Consider the following 19007-nt stretch of genomic DNA (forward strand, 5'->3'; position numbering starts at 1 on the left):
TAATGCTTTCTCAATTAAATGTACAAGATGTGTAGGCGACACAAAAACACTGTCTCTTATTTGGCCTGTATTTTACATCTACCTGCCACCTTGGCTGGTGAATCAAAAAATTAATTTGGGACCCTGTCAGTAATATGGTAAGTGTCAGCAGCTGTAGAGCAGAGGTGGTTGGTTGTAACAAGCAGGCATTACCATGGTAGCTGCAAAGACTACAAGCAGGTTTGTGACAACTCGAGACAAGTTCAACCTTAATTAAGCAAAAGTATGATTTACTCGATTAATCAATCGGGATATTTGATGGAATACTCGATTACTAAAATATTCGATAGCTTAAGGCCCCAACATACCCTAGATTTGCCACAGAGTGTAAGCTGTTTTTATTTCAAACATTTCAAGTATGTTTAAGGAAACCTTGGTCTTGTATATAAAGCACTTCGTACATTGCTCTGTGATTAAAATCAAATTACACATAGTGTAATGGTGTCACATAAATACACTCAAATGTATCTGGTGCAGAGATAACAATTTGTTCTTCTGTTTCCAGTGAAACCCATGGGAGCTTATTTTGTATGACAACCTATGGCTAGCAACCATTTTTTAAAATTTTGTTTGAATCCCAGCTTCCACACAGCGGTCCGGTATGGATCAGTACAGTTTGGTACGGTAAAGCCTGATCCCCTTTGCGTTTCAACAGCCAACTGGGCCCTATTTGGTAGGCGGTGTGTCAGCCGGATGCCAATAGCCGTAGTCAGCTACGCAATAGCGTCACATGATAGCAGCTAATTGCTAACAGCTAACCCGCTAATAAATTCAACAAAGGAGAAAAACACGACACAAACAAAACCAACGCTGGAAGACATCCAGCAATTCATCTTTGTCATTGGCATGTGGCTCTTTATTACAAAAACACAATCCAGCTTTGTTTCATAGAAGGCTTTGTGCCGTGAGGGGAAATACAGACGAATAAACAATCAACTGTGTATTTAAACACGGTGAATTTGTGTTTGCTGTTGTCACACGGGAAGTGACGATTTGTTCGGCCAATCAACAAACTGCAGTGTTTGGCTCCACCTTTTAGGGTTGGATCGATATTTTTGTCACCTGTACAGAATGGGTCCCCAAAAATTAGGACAGTACGGGTAGGTAATTTGGTAATCTCAAAATGCATGCAGTACAAAGACGAACCAAACTGAACTGCTAGTTGGAAACAGGGCTTTAGATGTCCATTAGAATGCTAATGACAGCCTGGGAGCGTGTGAGTGAATAAGTGAGCGAGACAGAGAGGAAGGGATAGAGAGAAGACAAGGAGTGGGGAGAAAGAATAGCAGAGAGAAAGCTTGTCTTCCTGTGAAATTGCCTTTGTGCGTCACATGAATGGACGGATGAGGGGGGCTCTTTCAGCATCCCGCCATGCTGTTCTGACAAGTGAGCAATCCTGGAGAAAACGGGGAAAAGTAGAAGACCTCCCTCTCCCCGCCCCTTTAAAGTGATGCTTTTCATTCACATGGAGCCATAAGAGAATGTTGTGTGGCTGTGAACTTGGGGTCCAGGCTTTGAATGAGGGATCACATTGTAATAGTAAATCCAGGGCTAAGAGAGAGGGCAAGCTTTTCATATGGAGTTTTCCCAATAAATCTAAAGGATGGGATTAAAACAGCATTAAATATGGAATACTTCTTCATTGTTTAATTTTAGTCTATTTGAGGGCTTTTATTTCTCTTATCACATTTGAACAAAAGAATGTAGACTTTGTCCTCTATTTAATCTGTAAAATGAGCAGGGCTTTTTCCCCCCCTATATTTTCTGCCTAGTACCTCTGGAGTGCATCGTAGAGAGGTAGAGTAAAGAAAGAGAAGATGACATGCATGGACAGTTCTATCCTGACCTTAATTAGGGTAGTTAGGATTAAACAGTCAGCCACAAAGTCCAAAGATATAAAGGCAACTGGTGATCAGGATTCAAATGGAAAAAAACACATTTGTAACAGAAATGCTTTTGAATTTTAGGAATAACAGTGCTTTATTTGACTCATAAATAAAATGATTAGATCATTTAACCATTAAACTTAATAAACTTAAAAGTGACAACAGGTAAAAGTTAGAGCTCCAAATGTCTGGTTTTTTTTTCCAGATAAGCTTTGTGATTGGATGTTTGGGAATGGAATTGTTACTAGAGGAGACATTTTTTACAAACTGCTTGTTGGTGACCTTTCCCAGAGACTGATGTAAGACTCCCATTATTGTGAAAACAAGTCAGTTTGTCCAATTGGTGACTTTGCATACCTCGTTATAAAAAAACCTCTGCTCTGAATCAGCCATCTGGTATTCCAGATCTTCCAGTTTCTGACATGGTTGCATGCTACATTAATTGTAGTTGGAAACTTAATTGTAGTTCCTTATTAAATGAAATACTCCCTCAAGATCATGATTATGTAAATGATTTCGATATCCAACCATCAAAGCAGCCACAATCTACCTATCTGTCAGATGATTAATGTATCACCAAATTGTTTGATTGATTTACCATTTAAAGATTAACTGTACTCTCCAGATCATAGTATTCCAATAAAACTGACTGCTTAGGGTCACCAAAAACTAAATCCAGTGAAAGATTTAATCCATACACAAATAAATCCATGAAGATCCATGGATTGCTACAAATTTTCCCTCGCCTTTTCCCAATTTCCCAATATATTTTCTGTAATCTTTCATGTTCACAAATAATTTCTTTCGATTGAATTACATCAAAATTGCGACTGACTTAAGCGGCAGGGCAAGTATTGGGAGATACTGATGTTCAAAAGATACATAAGTGTATCCACATACAAAATCACATAATGCCTATTCATACTTGTGCTGAAAATGTGTTCCACTATTCAGCAGTTTGTAAGACAGTAATAGTCTTAACACTGAACCAATGTGAACTTATATCATCATGATCCCAGCCAACACTAATGTGGGGCATGTGGACTCATAAAGGGGCCTCAGCTGGGATACCCAGCTGACTATTCTGTCCTCATTTTACATGGATGCCCCACATGGTCAAAATCTATGGGTTGATGGGCCTCATGCTCAGTCTATAAAGAGTGAGTGTAATACATATGAGGCCAGTCAGTTCCTATATTTTGTTTAGTTGGTAAATGTATTATCCTCTAAGTTGCCCATGTAGGCCCAAACTCCTCAAAAATAAAGCAAAATATTTTTTTTGTGTATGATAGAGATACATTTACTTTACTTTAAAGTATTGTAGTAGATTATTTTGACCAGCTTTGTTTACTCTTTTCATAATCAGGGATTTTTTTTAAATCTTGTTTTTACTTGCAGCTGAGGTAACTTGTATTGTTAATGTGTTTGAGCAAGATGAACATATTTCTCAAGTAATCTCCCAATACCACAGGTGATTACGCAGGGTGCTTGTGTTTTGGCATGCAGCAGTTAGCTCACTCGGCACAGAAAATGCTTGGGTGTGTTTCAACAGTTTCGTCAGTCAAGTATTTAAAGGTGTAGAAGCATTACGCTGTGTGTTTCTTTTTTTTTTTTCTTTTTTTGCAGCCACACTGCTCATTTTCTCTAATGTGTTACTGCCTCTGGTGCACTGTGTCCTGAACCTTATCTTACTCTTTATTGTTTGTCTTCAGTTTTTCCTGTGTATTCCCCAGGTGTAGTAGTTCCATTATAGGCTTGCTCAGATGTCCTTTATGTGCAGTGTTTGGGAATAGGCTTCTCTGTGCTTCTTAATTGGCCATCAGGGACAGAGGACAAGAGGCAGCTGCTGGTGGCCATGCTGCTGTCTGCCAGAGCCTCTGAGGACATCAACACTGTTAGTAATGTGTGATTTGGACTTATTGTCTACGGTTTTAGCCTTTTTATCAAAGTTTAAGTCTGAGTCAATAGCCGTTAGGCAGATCTGCAGCCACAGGGCTTCAAAAGGAAGTGATATTTCGGTGCACCGCAGTGAAGTGTGTCTTGCTTCCTGTTGTGCATGTCAAAGGTAGAAAACTGTTTCCGTGACACTGAGGATTCTACTCAATCACTTTCTGTTAAGGACAGCAGCAGAAAAGTCCTGTTTCACCTTTATCTTTTCTTTCAGAGCTCAGCTGTAGTATTTAATCTTCCATCTGAGTAAAAGATTTTATTTTGTGTTACAAACTCTTTCAGATCTCTTTCCATCCTTCGTATTTTCGCCATAGAAAGTGCCAAGCTTGTATTCATGCATGCACGCTGTTGTGTGTCATAGCGTTAAGTATGTTCCTGAAACACAAACACAAGATATGATCAAGAACACAAACAGCAGGAAAGTAGTTGCATCTAGAAATTAACCATTTTAGAATCAATGTGTTTATATATCATTATCAACTAAAGCAAATGCCAAAAATCCACATTTTTTTACTATGTTGTTCATCTGAGGGTTAAGTATTAGTACACGTCTTCCTGACGTCAAAACAGTTAGTGTAGTGCAAACTTTACTTCACAGACGGGATCAAAATATGTGATCTGTTGCTGTCAACAGGACATTGCAGAAAAATTAAAAGATACCAGCAATAAATGTAATTTAAAACAGATTCTTTTTTTCAATAGTATTTTTCATCTCTGCTGGAGTACAGATTAAACACAAGAAGGTATAACATGTTAGCTAAGGACTTTTTTTATTTTTTTTAATGCAACTAACCGTTTCTCTCTGCTTCCAGTCTTCCTTTCCTAATCTAAGATTATCCACATCCTGACTCCAGCTCTTTATTGAACACATAGATATACATTTTCGCGGTTCTTAATTAGATGATTTCAGCAGGCCAGCATCTGTTATTTTCTTACAACGCTGCAGGGACCAGGTACTTGCATTTTAAATGTTGATCAAAATTGACTTTCAATAATTCATACGTTTCAAAAAGAAGTCTCGAAATCAGGCTGAGTTTATGTTGTTTTTCTGTCAGAGATAATAAGGTGTGACGTTAGATCATCATGGAGAGATGCAAATGAATACTTTGCATAATTACGTAGTCCCTGTGACATATCAGTGAGTCTTATCCACCCATGGAAAATTCTTAAACTTCTAAGAATAACACATTTGTAATAAACTACCAGAGTTTGATTCCTGCAGCGAAATCCCTCTCATTGACTTTTAATGTCCATACAGTGCGTAGATATTTGTAAACATATTTTTGTTTGTTTTTTTGTTTTCTGTTGTCATTGCACGTGCTTTGCATTTTTCACCTTGTTTATCGCACACCCCAGAAGAGCTGCACACACTGCATCATTGTATCCATTCCCTGTCTGCTGTCAGTGAGCCAAAGCAGTCAGGAGACAGCCTTCAAAATCCAATTGTAGAGAAAACAAATGGCCAAAATAAGCAACAAAAGGCGGGGTATCAACTTGCCATGCTGTCTCAAAGGACAGGACTGTCAGTGGTTGTTGGAGTTCATCTCAGTTGACTTATTTGTCAGCACTGTTGCTCTGAGCCTCATGTTGGTGATTCAGAGTCTCACTCTGTTGTGTGTCACATTGTTAATAGGCAGAGTTTCCAGCTACGGCATGTGGAAAGGCTACTCTGTTTTTCCTCAGCTATGATATCAGTGACTGACAAAAATACATTTGACATATTTATGAGATGTCCTTGTTGGGAGGAAGTGTGTGAATTGTGATTGTCTGCAAAACAACCATTAAACAACCAATTTCACAAAATTGGCCTGATTATCTTGAAATGTGTACTTGCTTAATAGGTCAAAAATATCTGACCTGGAAGAAACAGCTATGCTAAAATACTTTGTATGGAAACTAGGGATGGGCAGTTCAAACAGAAACACAATTTGATTCACTGGGGACTATTTGACCCCAACCCCCTTTTTAAAAGACAATATACTGTAATAGTTAAACTTGATACTTGCGACTTGATAAAACCAATATTTCTGGATGACCATTTTATACCTACATGTACATTTAAAAATGTTTCGATGTTAAGATTAAAATATGCCAGTATTGCTGATTATCATACTAAATTACATTCATAATTTCTATTTACTGTTGATTTCTTGCATTAGCATTTTTTGCTCAAAACCGATCCACGCAAACCTTTTCTAGCAGAGAGAATCGTTAAGTTTTTAGTAGCGAAACCTGAGAACATGGTTCTGCATGGTCATCTCATCCTTTTGAATCTCGGAGCCACTTTTAGTGTATCTTTGCTCTTGAAACGAAACTTGTCTGAACCTCGCTGTTGGCTCATTAAAACAAGGTAATACGCTTAGGAGTCAACTCAGTAATGATCATGCACAGGGAGTCACAAGAGCAGTGTGTAGATGTTCATTAGTGCTCACAGCTGTGTGGGGAAAGAATCCGTCACTCTTCAGAGGTCAGTAACTATTGGCTCTGTGCTCCTCATTAGCTTTCAGAGCTTCATCTTATTATTTCCTTTTTTCACTCTGCAGCCTTGGTGACACAAAGGTGTCCTTCATCGTTACAAAAGAAGGGTCAGGCTTTCATCATCGTTGGCAAAGTTTGACTTTTCCCATGTCTCTTTAGATGTGTCAAAATAACTGTTAAACTTACAGAATTTATATCATAATGTGAATAATGGATATAGCCAATGAGCAGTATACCCCTGATTTGTAGACTTTTCAAGTTTAAAGTCCTGCTATCCCCATTTAGGATATGGCCAGAAGTGACCTCCCTGATGCTTGCATCTGGGTTCACAGTCACAGTAATGGCAACATAAGAACCAGAGTTAGCCTGACCCGACAACATGCTCGACTTTCACATCCATCCTACTCTTAATTTGTCTGCTCAGTGAACATCATGTTGTATTAAAGGTATACATACTGGACATTTTTTATGTCTGTTTAGCAAAAATCAGGTAAACCATATACATATGTTTAATAAAGTGATGACATTTTAAGAACTCCTCCCTCTCTTACCATCAGCTCGGCTACCATGTAGTTAAAGAGAGATGACCACACCCACTAACATTGTTAATAGCATGTCAGTACAAGGGAACAATTACAATTTCCAACCCAAAGAAAATATATCTTCAGATTGCATTTTACAAAAAGTGTCACCCTCTATTGGCCATTAAGAGGATTACTGGCTTAGGCACTTGCCTTGAATTTTTAACTTGGTTATAATTAATTTTCTATATACAGAAAGAAAATAACACTTATTGTGATTACTTCTTGAAAGTGTATTCAGTTAAAAGACTACAGACTACATGGAATTCCAACAATATAGATTTTAATTTCTGTGTAATGTTAAGAATCACGTGCACTTGGTCCCCTTTAGATTCAAACATGCAGTAATCTTTCTTAATTTATGTAATACTGCTAACCACTGCTGCTACAGTAATACTAACGTACTGTAGCCAAACTCTGTCCCTAGATTATGAGGAGCAGTTGAAGCACTGTTGCTATGGAGCAAAGAATCACTTACACATACATTATTGATGACTGCTGGCAGTCTCAGTGTAGGTGTCGTTCACTGCGGCTTTCTCAGGCATGTAAGCAGTCTTTTGATCAGTTGCTGACACAAAGCGGGGTTCTGTGGATTTTTTTGCCTATTCAAAGCAGCGTGTAATGCTCTGAAATGTATGCTGCAGTGCTGATTAAATAATTATGACACAGTAGGAATGATAACAAACCAACAAATTGTTTAAATGTAAGTAAGTTGAGCTGGCCTTTAAATCACCTTAATTTGGTTATGAGAGGAAGAAAATCCTGAAGTGTCTGGGCAGCCCTTTTTTCCCCGCTTGACCTTTACCTGACAAACGTGAACTAGGAGAGATTAAAATGCAAATATCACAGGAAATGTCTTTGACTGTTGGTTCAGTCTTTCGGTCTAGTCTCAGTTGTGTACATGTGTTAACACAAGAACTGTGTGAGGAAGTGCGCTGACCAGGGTTAGTAGTTAATTAGATCCTGGAGGACCCTGGTGTGGGTGGAGAGGAGGGCGGTCTGATCATACACAAGCACACTCACATTTCTCTTTTGCATGAGGATTGTAAAACAGAGCTGCAGCCCCATTTTCCAAAATAAAGTGCATAAAGTTAAATAGTGCTTTTCTTGTCTTCTGACCTTTAACAAGAAACACGATGCAATCACGACCTGGTGGCCATCCAGCCTTAGCTATGAGGACATTTTTCGGAGGAAACTCCAAAAGATCTGCTATACAGTTACACCCCATTTATTTCTTTGTAAGACTCACAGTGAGGGAGGTTTATGTGTAGTTTGGTTGATTTGTTTGGTATTTCCCAAATAATTTTTTATTGATTTATTATGCATTAAAGACAGAATATGTATGCTTTATTAACATCTTTCACCAGGGTTGTAAAAAGAGTGCTGTTTAATTTAGACTACAGCTAAATCATAACCCTAACACATGCATACACACACCAATTGCCTGTGTTTTTTTAGGCACATTTGCAGGTAATAAGATAGGTCTCGATTTTATTCAAATATACTGACATTGTTTTCAGGACTTGATGTCAATACCCAGCATTCCTTTTCTTATTATACAATGTTTATGCGACATTAAAGCTGCAGACCTTATTCATAGAGAAGGAAATGTTCCTTCCTTCAAATCTTGCCTTAAAACCCTAACATGTCGTGATTTTGTCTACATAATATCCATATTCTGTATTATTGTTCCTTATCTTGTGTCTCACTGACGTAGCAGCTGCTGAGTGCACTGTACATGCATATCAACATTTACTCTTAGTGCACACATTAGGAACCTCATGGTCAAACGATACCGCTCTGGTTATTATTCATTGCCATGGTGGCCAATGAGCCTCTCTGGTGTTGGAGGTAATGGTAGCACTTTAACAAATTTAAGAATGCTAAACTCCTCACAATTCCAGGGCATTAGCTGAAGGAGAAAGCAGACTCAGTAATGCTCAACATCATTCATAGTTATCATGTGCACTAATGGACCTGAAGCTGCTCCATTAAATACTTAGCCTAAATGCAACCTTGGAAACAAGTACTGCAACATTAGAGCTAGGAAAAACATTATCACAACCTCATCCGTTTTAGAGCTTTCAAAGTAATCTCAAATAATGTAGTTATTACTACAAAGGCTAGGAGTTTTTCTGTTCCATAGGCCTAACAGACCCAAGCTAATTGCTTTCATAGTTCGCCATGATGGGGATGGTTTCTGATCTTTCAGGCCAGCTTGCCTCCTTTCTGTCTCGTACTGCCACTCAGTATTATAAACTAGTGTAATCATGCACACAAACGAGCACAGAGAAATACTGGTTCGGGAGACGGAGAACATTTTCTGCAGAACATACAGCTGATTGACTTTCCGTATTTTGCCCTGGGATTAATAAAATATTTCTGATTCTGGCAAGCTGAGAAAACATTATATTCAGTTATTCATAGAGAAACGGTCAGTGAGAGAGACAGCTATTGAAATGATTTCATTCATTTACTGCATGAAAACATTACATAAAATACATGAAGGTGCATCTGTGCATACTGTACTATATGTGAATACTCGTACACAAATAATAGTGTCAACTCTGCCTTTTTCAAATATGGCCCTGTGAAAGGGAATTATAAACGTTATATGCAAAGAATCAGGCAAACTCACAAGAAAACACAATAGCTTTAAGGTTTTGTAACCTGATCTTATGGTTTTCAATTAATAAAAAAGTCTTCGGAAAAAGCAGGATTATATCAACTTTATCAGCAAACTTGTAAACATTCAGTCTGCGGATAAAGTTGATTTGTCCTCCGTATTTGTTTATTTTGTCTTAAGTCATATTTGAGATCTCATGTCTGTAGAATCACCACTGTAGAATCATTACTACAAACAGCAGATGTTTGGTCTCTAGTCCGCTGTCCTTCCTTACATGTGTGGTCTCCGACGTTCATCATTGATATTAACCGTTGGATTCAGTGCTGCTTTACACTAAATCTTTCAAAATCACTTTATCCCTTGACCCCATTAATCACTCAGAATCTACTAACCATATCATTAATTAAGGCAAACCATTTTAAATCAAAATAACATGTACATATTTGCATCGTTGTGGGTGTATTTAAAAGGCTTTAATATGACCCTGACACAGAGAGCTTGATCCAGTTTTGGTTTCAGGTTTTTCTCGGTTTTCTCACAAGATTTCACAATGTACTTAAACACAGCATGATACCGTTCAATGATTGCAGGAGAATCATAAGCAATGTTTTTACAGTCTCTCTCATATCATTGTCATCATTATGGAGGAATGTAAAAAACTCCTCCCTGACTTGTCTCTACCTCCTCCTGACCCTTGCACATGCATGGGACAGCATGGCAGATGGTTATCTCTCCCGACTGGTTCCTCTGGCTTTTCTATGTCTGTCAACTTAAAGCATAGGTTCTATTGTGTTGGCTGTCATGATAAAGCATTCAGCATCCTCCATAATCCACCCGGTTTTCCACTCTGCTGATTTCCATCTGTTGTGCCACATTAAAGATGGATTTCCCTCAATGGGAGCATGACAATGCAGGGGTCTCGTTTGCAGATGTGGAATTTCTAAAAGAAAAACAATAGAGAAAGTGTCTGACTAATTTAATCCTGAAAAGTTGTATTTCTTGTAGGCCAACAAATATGGGGAAAAAACTGTACTGTGTTTGGATCTGATAGACAAGTGTTTCTATTGTGTTTCCACCTTGTCAAAAGCTGTGCAACAATAAACAATGAGTAATTACATGATGCCTCACACGTTAGCTTTGCTGTCAAGAAGAAGTCTTTCAGTCCTCCGATCTCTTCCACATAACTTGACCTTCCTGCACAACTACCTGTTCCCACTTTTTTTCCTCTGTGTTATACTGCTCCACTGTACAGTCTGGAGAAATATACGCACAAAATCTCCTGCAGTGATTTCATTCCCCCTGCCTAACACGTATTTGAAACTACAGCTGAAACGATTCCTCGAATAACTCGAATAATTCGATTACAAAAATTCATCGAGGAATTTTCGCTGCCTTGAGGCTTCGTTAAGTTTTTTTGGTTTTTTTTGCGTCATCAAAACTTTGGTATGAGTATAAAACATGTTTAATGTAGCTGCAGCTACCTGCTCCTCTCTCTGACACACAGACACTTTAGCGTTAACACCCACACACGAGCGCGGCGTGCCCCTTTTAACTTTTAGTCAGCACACAGTTGATCCGTGATCCATACGACCCAGTCGGGAACACGTGATCCGGTCAAACGGTCGGCTTTTCTCCGTTCACTCTCTCCGTATTTGCAGCTAACATAACGATAGCAACGTCCTCTCACAGTCTCTGTCATAGACGCGTCTCTGGTCTCTGTCGTCTCAGCTAACGTAACGATAGCAACGTCCTCTCACAGTCTCTGTCATAGACGTATGTCTATGGTCTCTGTAGTCTGTGAGCGCGCTGAATGTACGCGCTGCAGGAGCAGACAGAGATACACTTAACAATATACAGGCTGATTATATGAAATGTCTAATGTCTTCAAAGCTAAATCAAGACAGAACTTGTTTGTGGAATAATAATTTAGCAAATATATATTTAAAGTTTCTCAATTTCCTTATCTGACATAATGATTGATTCTGTGATTGATTCAATAGAACATAATGCTTTCTCAATGAAATGTACTGTAACAGATGTGTAGGCTACACAAAACAGTATTTGCTATTTCAGCCATTAAAACGTGTTTGGCCTGTATTTTTCATCTACCTGCCGCCTTGACCAGTGAATCAGAAAGTGAATTTGGGACCCTGTCAGTAATATGGTGAGCATCATCAGCAGCTGTAGAGCAGAGGTGGTTGGCTGTAACAAGCAGGCGTTTCCATGGTAACTGCAAAGAAGCAGGTTTGTAGGGACGACCCAAGACGAGTTAAACCTTAATTAAGCAAAAGTATGATTTATTCGATTACTCGATTAATCGACGGGATATTCGATAGAATACTCGATTGCTAAAATATTCGATAGCTGCAGCTCTATTTGAAACCTTATCTTGCTCCTTTAAAACAGGGCCTCCTGTGTTTGTGTTGCAGTAAATATTTGTTTCAGTGGAGTACACAAGAGTCATGCAGTTAGACACAGATGATGTGTGTCGTAGTGAGCCGAGAAGTGCAGGACTGGAGAAAGGTGTCTGTCTGTCTGTCTGTCTGTCTGTCTGTCATGTTATCTGTTCTTCAGGAAAGATCAAGAAAATGTAAAAAATACAAGTGTTTCTTAGATGCCTTGGAGATGAGTCCTTATGGTCACCTCTGTTCAGGTCACAGTGATTATCATTAATTGAATGTTTTGTTTAAAGATGCTCAATGTTGCTTTTTTTATGCATAAACACAGCACTGTCATAAATCATGTTTTTGAAAGTTTCACAGTGTGCTGTAGTTTGTTAGTATTTTTTTATTAACACAAAAAAAATTACTGTCTGTTTTGTAACAAAATAAAACAGGTGAGCCAATCTTAGAAAAGCTTTGAATGTTTACAAGGACATGACGAAAATACACAATTTTGATAAAGCACTGATTTAGATTATTACTTTCCTCCCGAAAGTGGATGTGCACGATGGTTGCCATGCCTCAGATATTGAGGTTACAGTGTTTATTCAGCTCTGCATCTCGAAATGCAGCTCATGTAGCTTATAAAAATGCAAGGCTGCTTAGTTCGGGTACAATCAGTTATATTTGGATCAGTTTGCTTGCCCGCTTTCATCACTGCAACACCTGTTCGTCTGCCCTTTGCCAGGCAACCTGAGGGCCGTCCAAAATGGCCATGTGTGGGTGCCGCCTACATCTCTGGTCAAAGAAAAAAAGTTAAACATTCCACACTGGAATCTAAACTTATGAGTAGCACATCCTTGCTGCTGGGTTATTGTCAGAGAAGCCAGCACTTCTTTGATGATTTAGTAAGTTCAGTTGTTATAATTTAATTTAGTAGGTTACAGATTGAACCTTTAATGTATCTGTCTATCATTTATAAACCTGTTTCCTCTAAAGAACAGCACCCCCTGCATGTTTTCTACTATAAACTGTTCAGCAGATGCTCTGATAAATCTGACCTTGCTACACAAATACACAGTAGGCTGTTCAACTGGCTGCTTTCTGATTTGTTTCAGGTTCTGTTCAGTCGATACTTAATGTGATGAAGTAGGAATGCTTGACACACAGAATGAAGATTCAGTGACATCTGTTCCATCCAATTAGTTATAATGCCTCTTGTTGTCACCTCATTCTCCGCTTTCTTAAACGAGATTAAGGAATTTAATTTCCTTTTGAGCTAAAGACAGTCATGTGTTAGACAGTCAGACGTTGATTTTCTTCCCTGCCGTTTAGTTTTTGCTTCTTAGAAATGAAGCCTTGTGTTTGTCTATAGCTGTGTTAACCCCTCCCAGTGAGGTTTGTTTGAAAACTGATTGGGCGGTATATCTGTGAGACGACAAGATGAAGATTTCAGTCTGTGAGATGAGCTGATTGTCTCTGACAGGATGTCAATATTATGCACATTAAAGAAACCTGGAGGCACCTAAACAGGAGCAGCCTTCCACCATTACTGCTGCTGAGGGAAGCACTTCTAATCTTCTTGTAGAGCAGAGTGTGTGTGAACTGTTTTGGTACTGCCTGCTATTTAAACCCGTTTAGCTGTATTGATTAACATTTCCATTTTCTTTCCCCATAATGGTGTCAACAGTGACCATTTTAACTCATTTAATACCAAAACTACTCCATCTTTAGTTTTAAATCTTGCATCATAGATAAAAGATTGATTTAATGTCTTCCTCCAGATTTTTCTCTATCTTCGTCTTTAACACCTCCTGGTAAGATATCTTCTGTACATGAATAATTGATGTTTGGGGTATTGAGCTGCTTTGGTGGAGGGTTATTCTACTCCATTAGTGTTCTCTCACTGGGCAGAGAACTGTACCTTTTGAGTTGATTCCGTTTTACCCCGTCTTTCACAGAGTTTTCATAGAACCGAAGTTCTTACTGTGAGGCTCTCACTGTAAATCTATATCCATTAACACATCATTAAACCTAATCAGCCTTAATATTGGTGTGAACCGTGAAATGTTTTCATGACCAAACATTTTGTTCTTTAAGGTGTATATATTGATAGACAAAGACAAATGGTAAATTGTCCTGGCAATGCAGTTCCTTATGCTCTTCTCTGGCCACAGGTGGATTAGGGGTTAGTTTGTGCATCCCGTGTACAGGGGGTTCTGTCTTCAAGCGGGCAGCCTGGTTTGGAATCTGACCTGTGGATTCTTTGCTGCATGTTATTCCCGATTCTCTCCTAGTCTTATTTTTTTTTTATCTCTATCAAATGGGGAGTTTTATGTATTTTGGCTGAAACATAAAGAAAAATAATGTGGGGAAGTGGAGTCCTCCTCTACCAATTTTAGCTGGTCAAGTTATTGTTCAATAAAGACACTGACCACAATGTCAGTGCCAAAAAATATTTCTTGAACATTTAGCATTTACCCAGAGGGGCTTTGCCCAAGACAATTCACATTGCCAAATGCTTCTGCCAAAACAGCGGCAAAGGGGGCAAAATGTGGCTTGGCTTTGTGTCTGCAGGGGTCGGGTTTGTTGTGTTGTGGGTGTGGGCTCCTATGGTGCTCCACAGAACTGGGTCAGAAGGATTAATTTTCTAGCCATGGTCGATTGAAGCTATTGGCAGATTAACATGGGAAGTTTCACTTTCAAAACACCCACCACAATCCTTAGCCTGGGCAGCAAGTGTAGCAGCTCGCTGCTTCTCACACTCCTGGGACTCAAGGAATGTGTGTGTGGAGTGATGCCCCTACTCAGTGTGCAGATTTACTTGTTGCCACGTGTGACCGTAACAGGGATAGTGGACATTGTGAGTTTACTATTCAACATTTTAAACAACTTCACACACTTCACTAAAAAAATGGCATTTTATTTTGAGAAATTGGGATTCTTTGGCTTTTACAGCCAGCATCAAGTGAATATTTGATGAACTGCAGTTTATTGGGGGGTTTTTTACATTGGCTTTATTTTCAACACTGGAGGTACATGTTGATGGAGATGCCACTGTTTTAAGACTGTTACACTGTTAAGACATCTACAATCTACTGCTCTAAGGAATAATCCATCCATTATTTTTTCCTGGGTGACTGGAGTCAATTCAAGCTTTCATTGGTTAAGAGGCGGGTTACAACCTGATTAGTTGCCAATTAATCACAGGGCTGACACATAAAGACAAACAACCAGCCACATTTACACCAACAGGTAATTTCAGAGACTTCAATTAACCCAGCAAGCATGTCCTTTGACTGTTGGAGGACACCATAGTAACCAGAGGGAACCCACGCATGCAAGCAAGAAACTGCACGCAGAAGAGTATCTGTCCAATGGGGGATTTGAACAGGCGACCTTCTTGCTGTGAGGCAACAGCACTAACTATTGCACATCCATGTAGTAATCATTTGATTACCAGCAGATAAATCAGTAAATAGAACAATTTAATTCCAAGGAGCCTGCATAATTACTGCAACATGAAAGGATCTGATTATGATTGAATAAACAATGATTTGCATGACATTCACTTTGGACTCCATTCAACTGTTCAGTGAAGAGAAAATGCTATATAGAATAAAACGGTTCCTGTTCTTCTCTTTTCACGTCACACTGTCTGATGATCTCCCCTATGTCTTATGTGTTTCTTTTTATGTACTTTAAATAAGGCCTCTTTTAGTATGAGTAAAGATTATCTAAAGCTCAGTCTTACTGGGCACCACATATGTCTTCTTGCAACTTATTGTTTTCCTGCCAAAAATAAGGGGGCTTCCCAAATGTCAATGAAGGATCCACATTTTGTTTCTGAGAGAGTTTTGGATGTTTGCATTCATGGGCTATGCAGGGACATTAAAAGGATGTCGCCTTAATATTTTCATAGTTTGTGCATGTGCCCTGATAGCCTATGTCTGTGCACATTGTGTAAACCTCTTGAGTCAGATTCTCTGGGAGTTGCCACATTTTGCATTGTTTCTTTCTTCAGGGGATGTGTTCATGCTCCAGAGGATATTATGTCTGTTTAGTGTTGCTTAGGCAAAACACATTACTTCTCTTTCTCGCACTCCTTTCTTCACTCTCACCTCTTTTTATCTTCAATTAATGGAAACAGTGCAGCTCACTTGGCTAATTCTCATCCATCTCTCCTTTTTTTTGTTTTGTTTTTTTTTGTTTGTTTACAAGGTATTGGAAAGAATGTTATCTGTGACCGGACAGCAACGCCTCTGGATGCCTTCAGAATGATGTCAGCAGCCCAGTACTACCCAAAGCTGCTGAGCATTATGGGAAATGTACTGCGTTTCTTGCCAGCCTTTGTTAGAATGAAGGAGTTGTTGGAGGAAGGGTACATCGGGGAGCTTCTGGTCTGTGAGGCCCAGGTATGAGAAAAACTATGAAGGATTGTCATTTTTTAATGGAGATGTCAGCTGCTTTTTTAGCTGTTTTGACTAAATAAAATATTGAGGTGTTTTTGTTTTATTTAAAGCAGCATCTATAGCACAAGCTGGAATCAGAGACTTTCTCAGTCATTGGGCAGCATTGGTATATCTAGATTTTGAGGGCAGATATCATCACGGTCAATTCATTTATTGCCAGAACACAACCACGAAAAAATAACAAAATCAGTACCAAAACTTGTTAAAACACTTTGTCTCTGTCTTACAGGTCCATAGTGGAAGTCTCCTGGGGAAAAAGTACAACTGGAGCTGTGATGACTTAATGGGAGGTGGTGGTCTGCATTCAGTTGGCAGCTACATCATCGACCTGCTTACCTTCCTGACCAGTCAGCGAGCAGAGAAAGTCCACGGCTTCCTCAAAACATTTGTCAAACAAACGGATCACATCCGAGGCATCCGTCAGATTACCAGTGACGACTTCTGCACCTTCCAGATGGTCTTGGAAGGAGGCGCCTGCTGCACTGTCACACTCAACTTCAACGTGCCCGGGGAGTTTCGGCAGGAGGTAACTATTGTGGGTACGGTGGGGAGGTTAACGGTCATGGGGACGGACCTTTATGGACAGAAGAACAGCGGGGGCGGAGGAAGCGGGGGAGGTCCTGAACTCCTGCTCAAGGACACCACGCCTCTGGAAAAGGCTTCCCTACCGGAGAAGGCCTTCAGTGACATTCCCTCCCCTTATCTAACGGGAACAATCCGCATGATCCAGGCTGTGCGTCAGGCCTTTGAGGACCAGGACGACAGGCGGACGTGGGACGGAAGGCCTCTGACGATGGCGGCTACCTTTGAGGATTGTCTATACGCTCTTTGCGTAGTGGATACCATCAAGAAATCCAACCAGTGTGGAGAGTGGCAGAATATTGTTGTGATGACAGAGGAACCAGAGATCAGTCCGGCTTATTTAATCAGTGAGGCCATGAGGAGGAGTCGGATGTCACTTTACTGTTAGCATCTAGCTGATGTGATGACCTCATTGACGGCGTGTGTTACCTTTAAAGCTAGAGGTTTGCATTGGAAAGGCCATGGTATTGTTGTATATTTATTCATGCAGCTACAAGTTTTAGCTTACTGTTTCCATTTAATATTGTTGAATATATAATGTTGCTGTTACAGGCAGAGAGGTTATACCACTAACTTCTTGATACGCTGCTTTCAGTTAAAAAAAAAAAAATCAATGTGATCAATAATGGAACCTATATTGATAAGGAAGTTTTTCTTGAAGACATACAGTATGTCCATTCATGTAGATGCACTTGTAAATCAAACTGATTCATGCAAAACAAAGACAGGCATTACTCATGCAGTAGAAGCAGATCAGTGAGTTGAACTAATGCTCCTGTGTTCTGCTTAGTGTAAATGGTATTGCACCTCTCCTATCTGCCTCTCACTTCTATAACTTGGTCTGGAAGGCAACACCTCACACTCTGAGTCCAAATAAGGACAGGCAAAGAAAATCACCTGTCCTCGCAGCTAAAACTGTGCCGCTGTATTGTTGCTGTAATATGAAATTCTTGTTAGTTTTATCAAGTGAATGTTTAAAAAAAAAAAAAAAAAAAGTGTGTTTGATAGATCCAGTTTTTATGGTCAGTATGATTTTTTTACTCTATATGTGAAACAAGAGAGGGGAAAAAAAACAGTTTTGCTTCAGTTTGGGTTTTACCCTCTGGTTTATGTATTGCAATAATCCAGGCTGCAGTGCTTCTCTATTCCAGTTAGGAGTAAAGGGTTCAAATAAAATAAAGTTTGCCTTTTTGCATTAACAGTAGCCTGTGAGACAGCTTGCAAGTTGAGTATCAGTTGCACTAATACTTGATTGATTCTTATTTATTTGATGCATTTTATATTGTCATAAAGCACAGCTGAAAATGAATAGAAAAGATTTATTTGTGTATCCATATCTGTATTGAGCCCTAAGAGTGGATATTTATACAATTGTGCAATAAGTTGCAAAGGAATGCTGTGCATTGTGGAGGTTGTATCTGCATGTTGTAATTCATGGAGTCACATCTTTTGATTTACAATTAAACAGCACAGAAATGCAGGCTTTTCAATACGTGGCATATGCAAGTTCAGTTTTCTTACACACACACACACACACACACACACAAAGAAAGACTATGTGACTACAGTCACTTAATTGCAGTGTGGTGCATGATGGAATAAACTAGCCCACCTTTCAGTTGCTGTAGGTGATAGAATAAAACTAGCCTTCATATGTTTTTCTCACGGTGACCAAATTCCACCTGAAGACAAAAGCTAACAATAACAAAGTAATCCATCTCTCTGTACTGACTGACCCCAAGCCATTCTCCCAAGCCAAGAGAATCTTATTGAAGTTGTAAATCTTTAAAGCAACACCTATCCATATTTGAAGGGCTCTAAAACGTTACATTTGAAAAGTAACACATGTATTGATGTACCAGCCGATAAGTTTTTATGGATTTCAGCTGGATTGTTTTTCGTTTTTTATGGCCTGCACCTTTGTTTATTGTGCTTCAATGTTGGTTACTTTATTTTAAACTAAGGCAGGCGGCTTCTTTTAGAATAAAAGGTGTGATTCATCCACAGAATTC

General features: G+C 39.2%; 1 protein-coding gene across 1 annotated transcript in view; it reads left to right on the top strand.

Moving 5' to 3' along the window:
• The window catches only part of gfod1 (glucose-fructose oxidoreductase domain containing 1), a 39600-nt gene extending 20979 nt beyond the window's left edge, over window positions 1-18621 (top strand). Inside the window, exons 2-3 of the mRNA XM_079361643.1 lie at window positions 16163-16356; window positions 16643-18621. Coding sequence (XP_079217769.1) covers window positions 16163-16356; window positions 16643-17383 — 935 coding nt within the window. The 3' untranslated portion in view covers window positions 17384-18621. The remainder of the gene's footprint in view (window positions 1-16162; window positions 16357-16642) is intronic.
• Window positions 18622-19007: the final 386 nt, after the last annotated feature.

This window comes from Symphodus melops (genome assembly GCF_947650265.1).
Source record: "Symphodus melops genome assembly, chromosome: 14".
Taxonomy (NCBI): domain Eukaryota; kingdom Metazoa; phylum Chordata; class Actinopteri; order Labriformes; family Labridae; genus Symphodus; species Symphodus melops.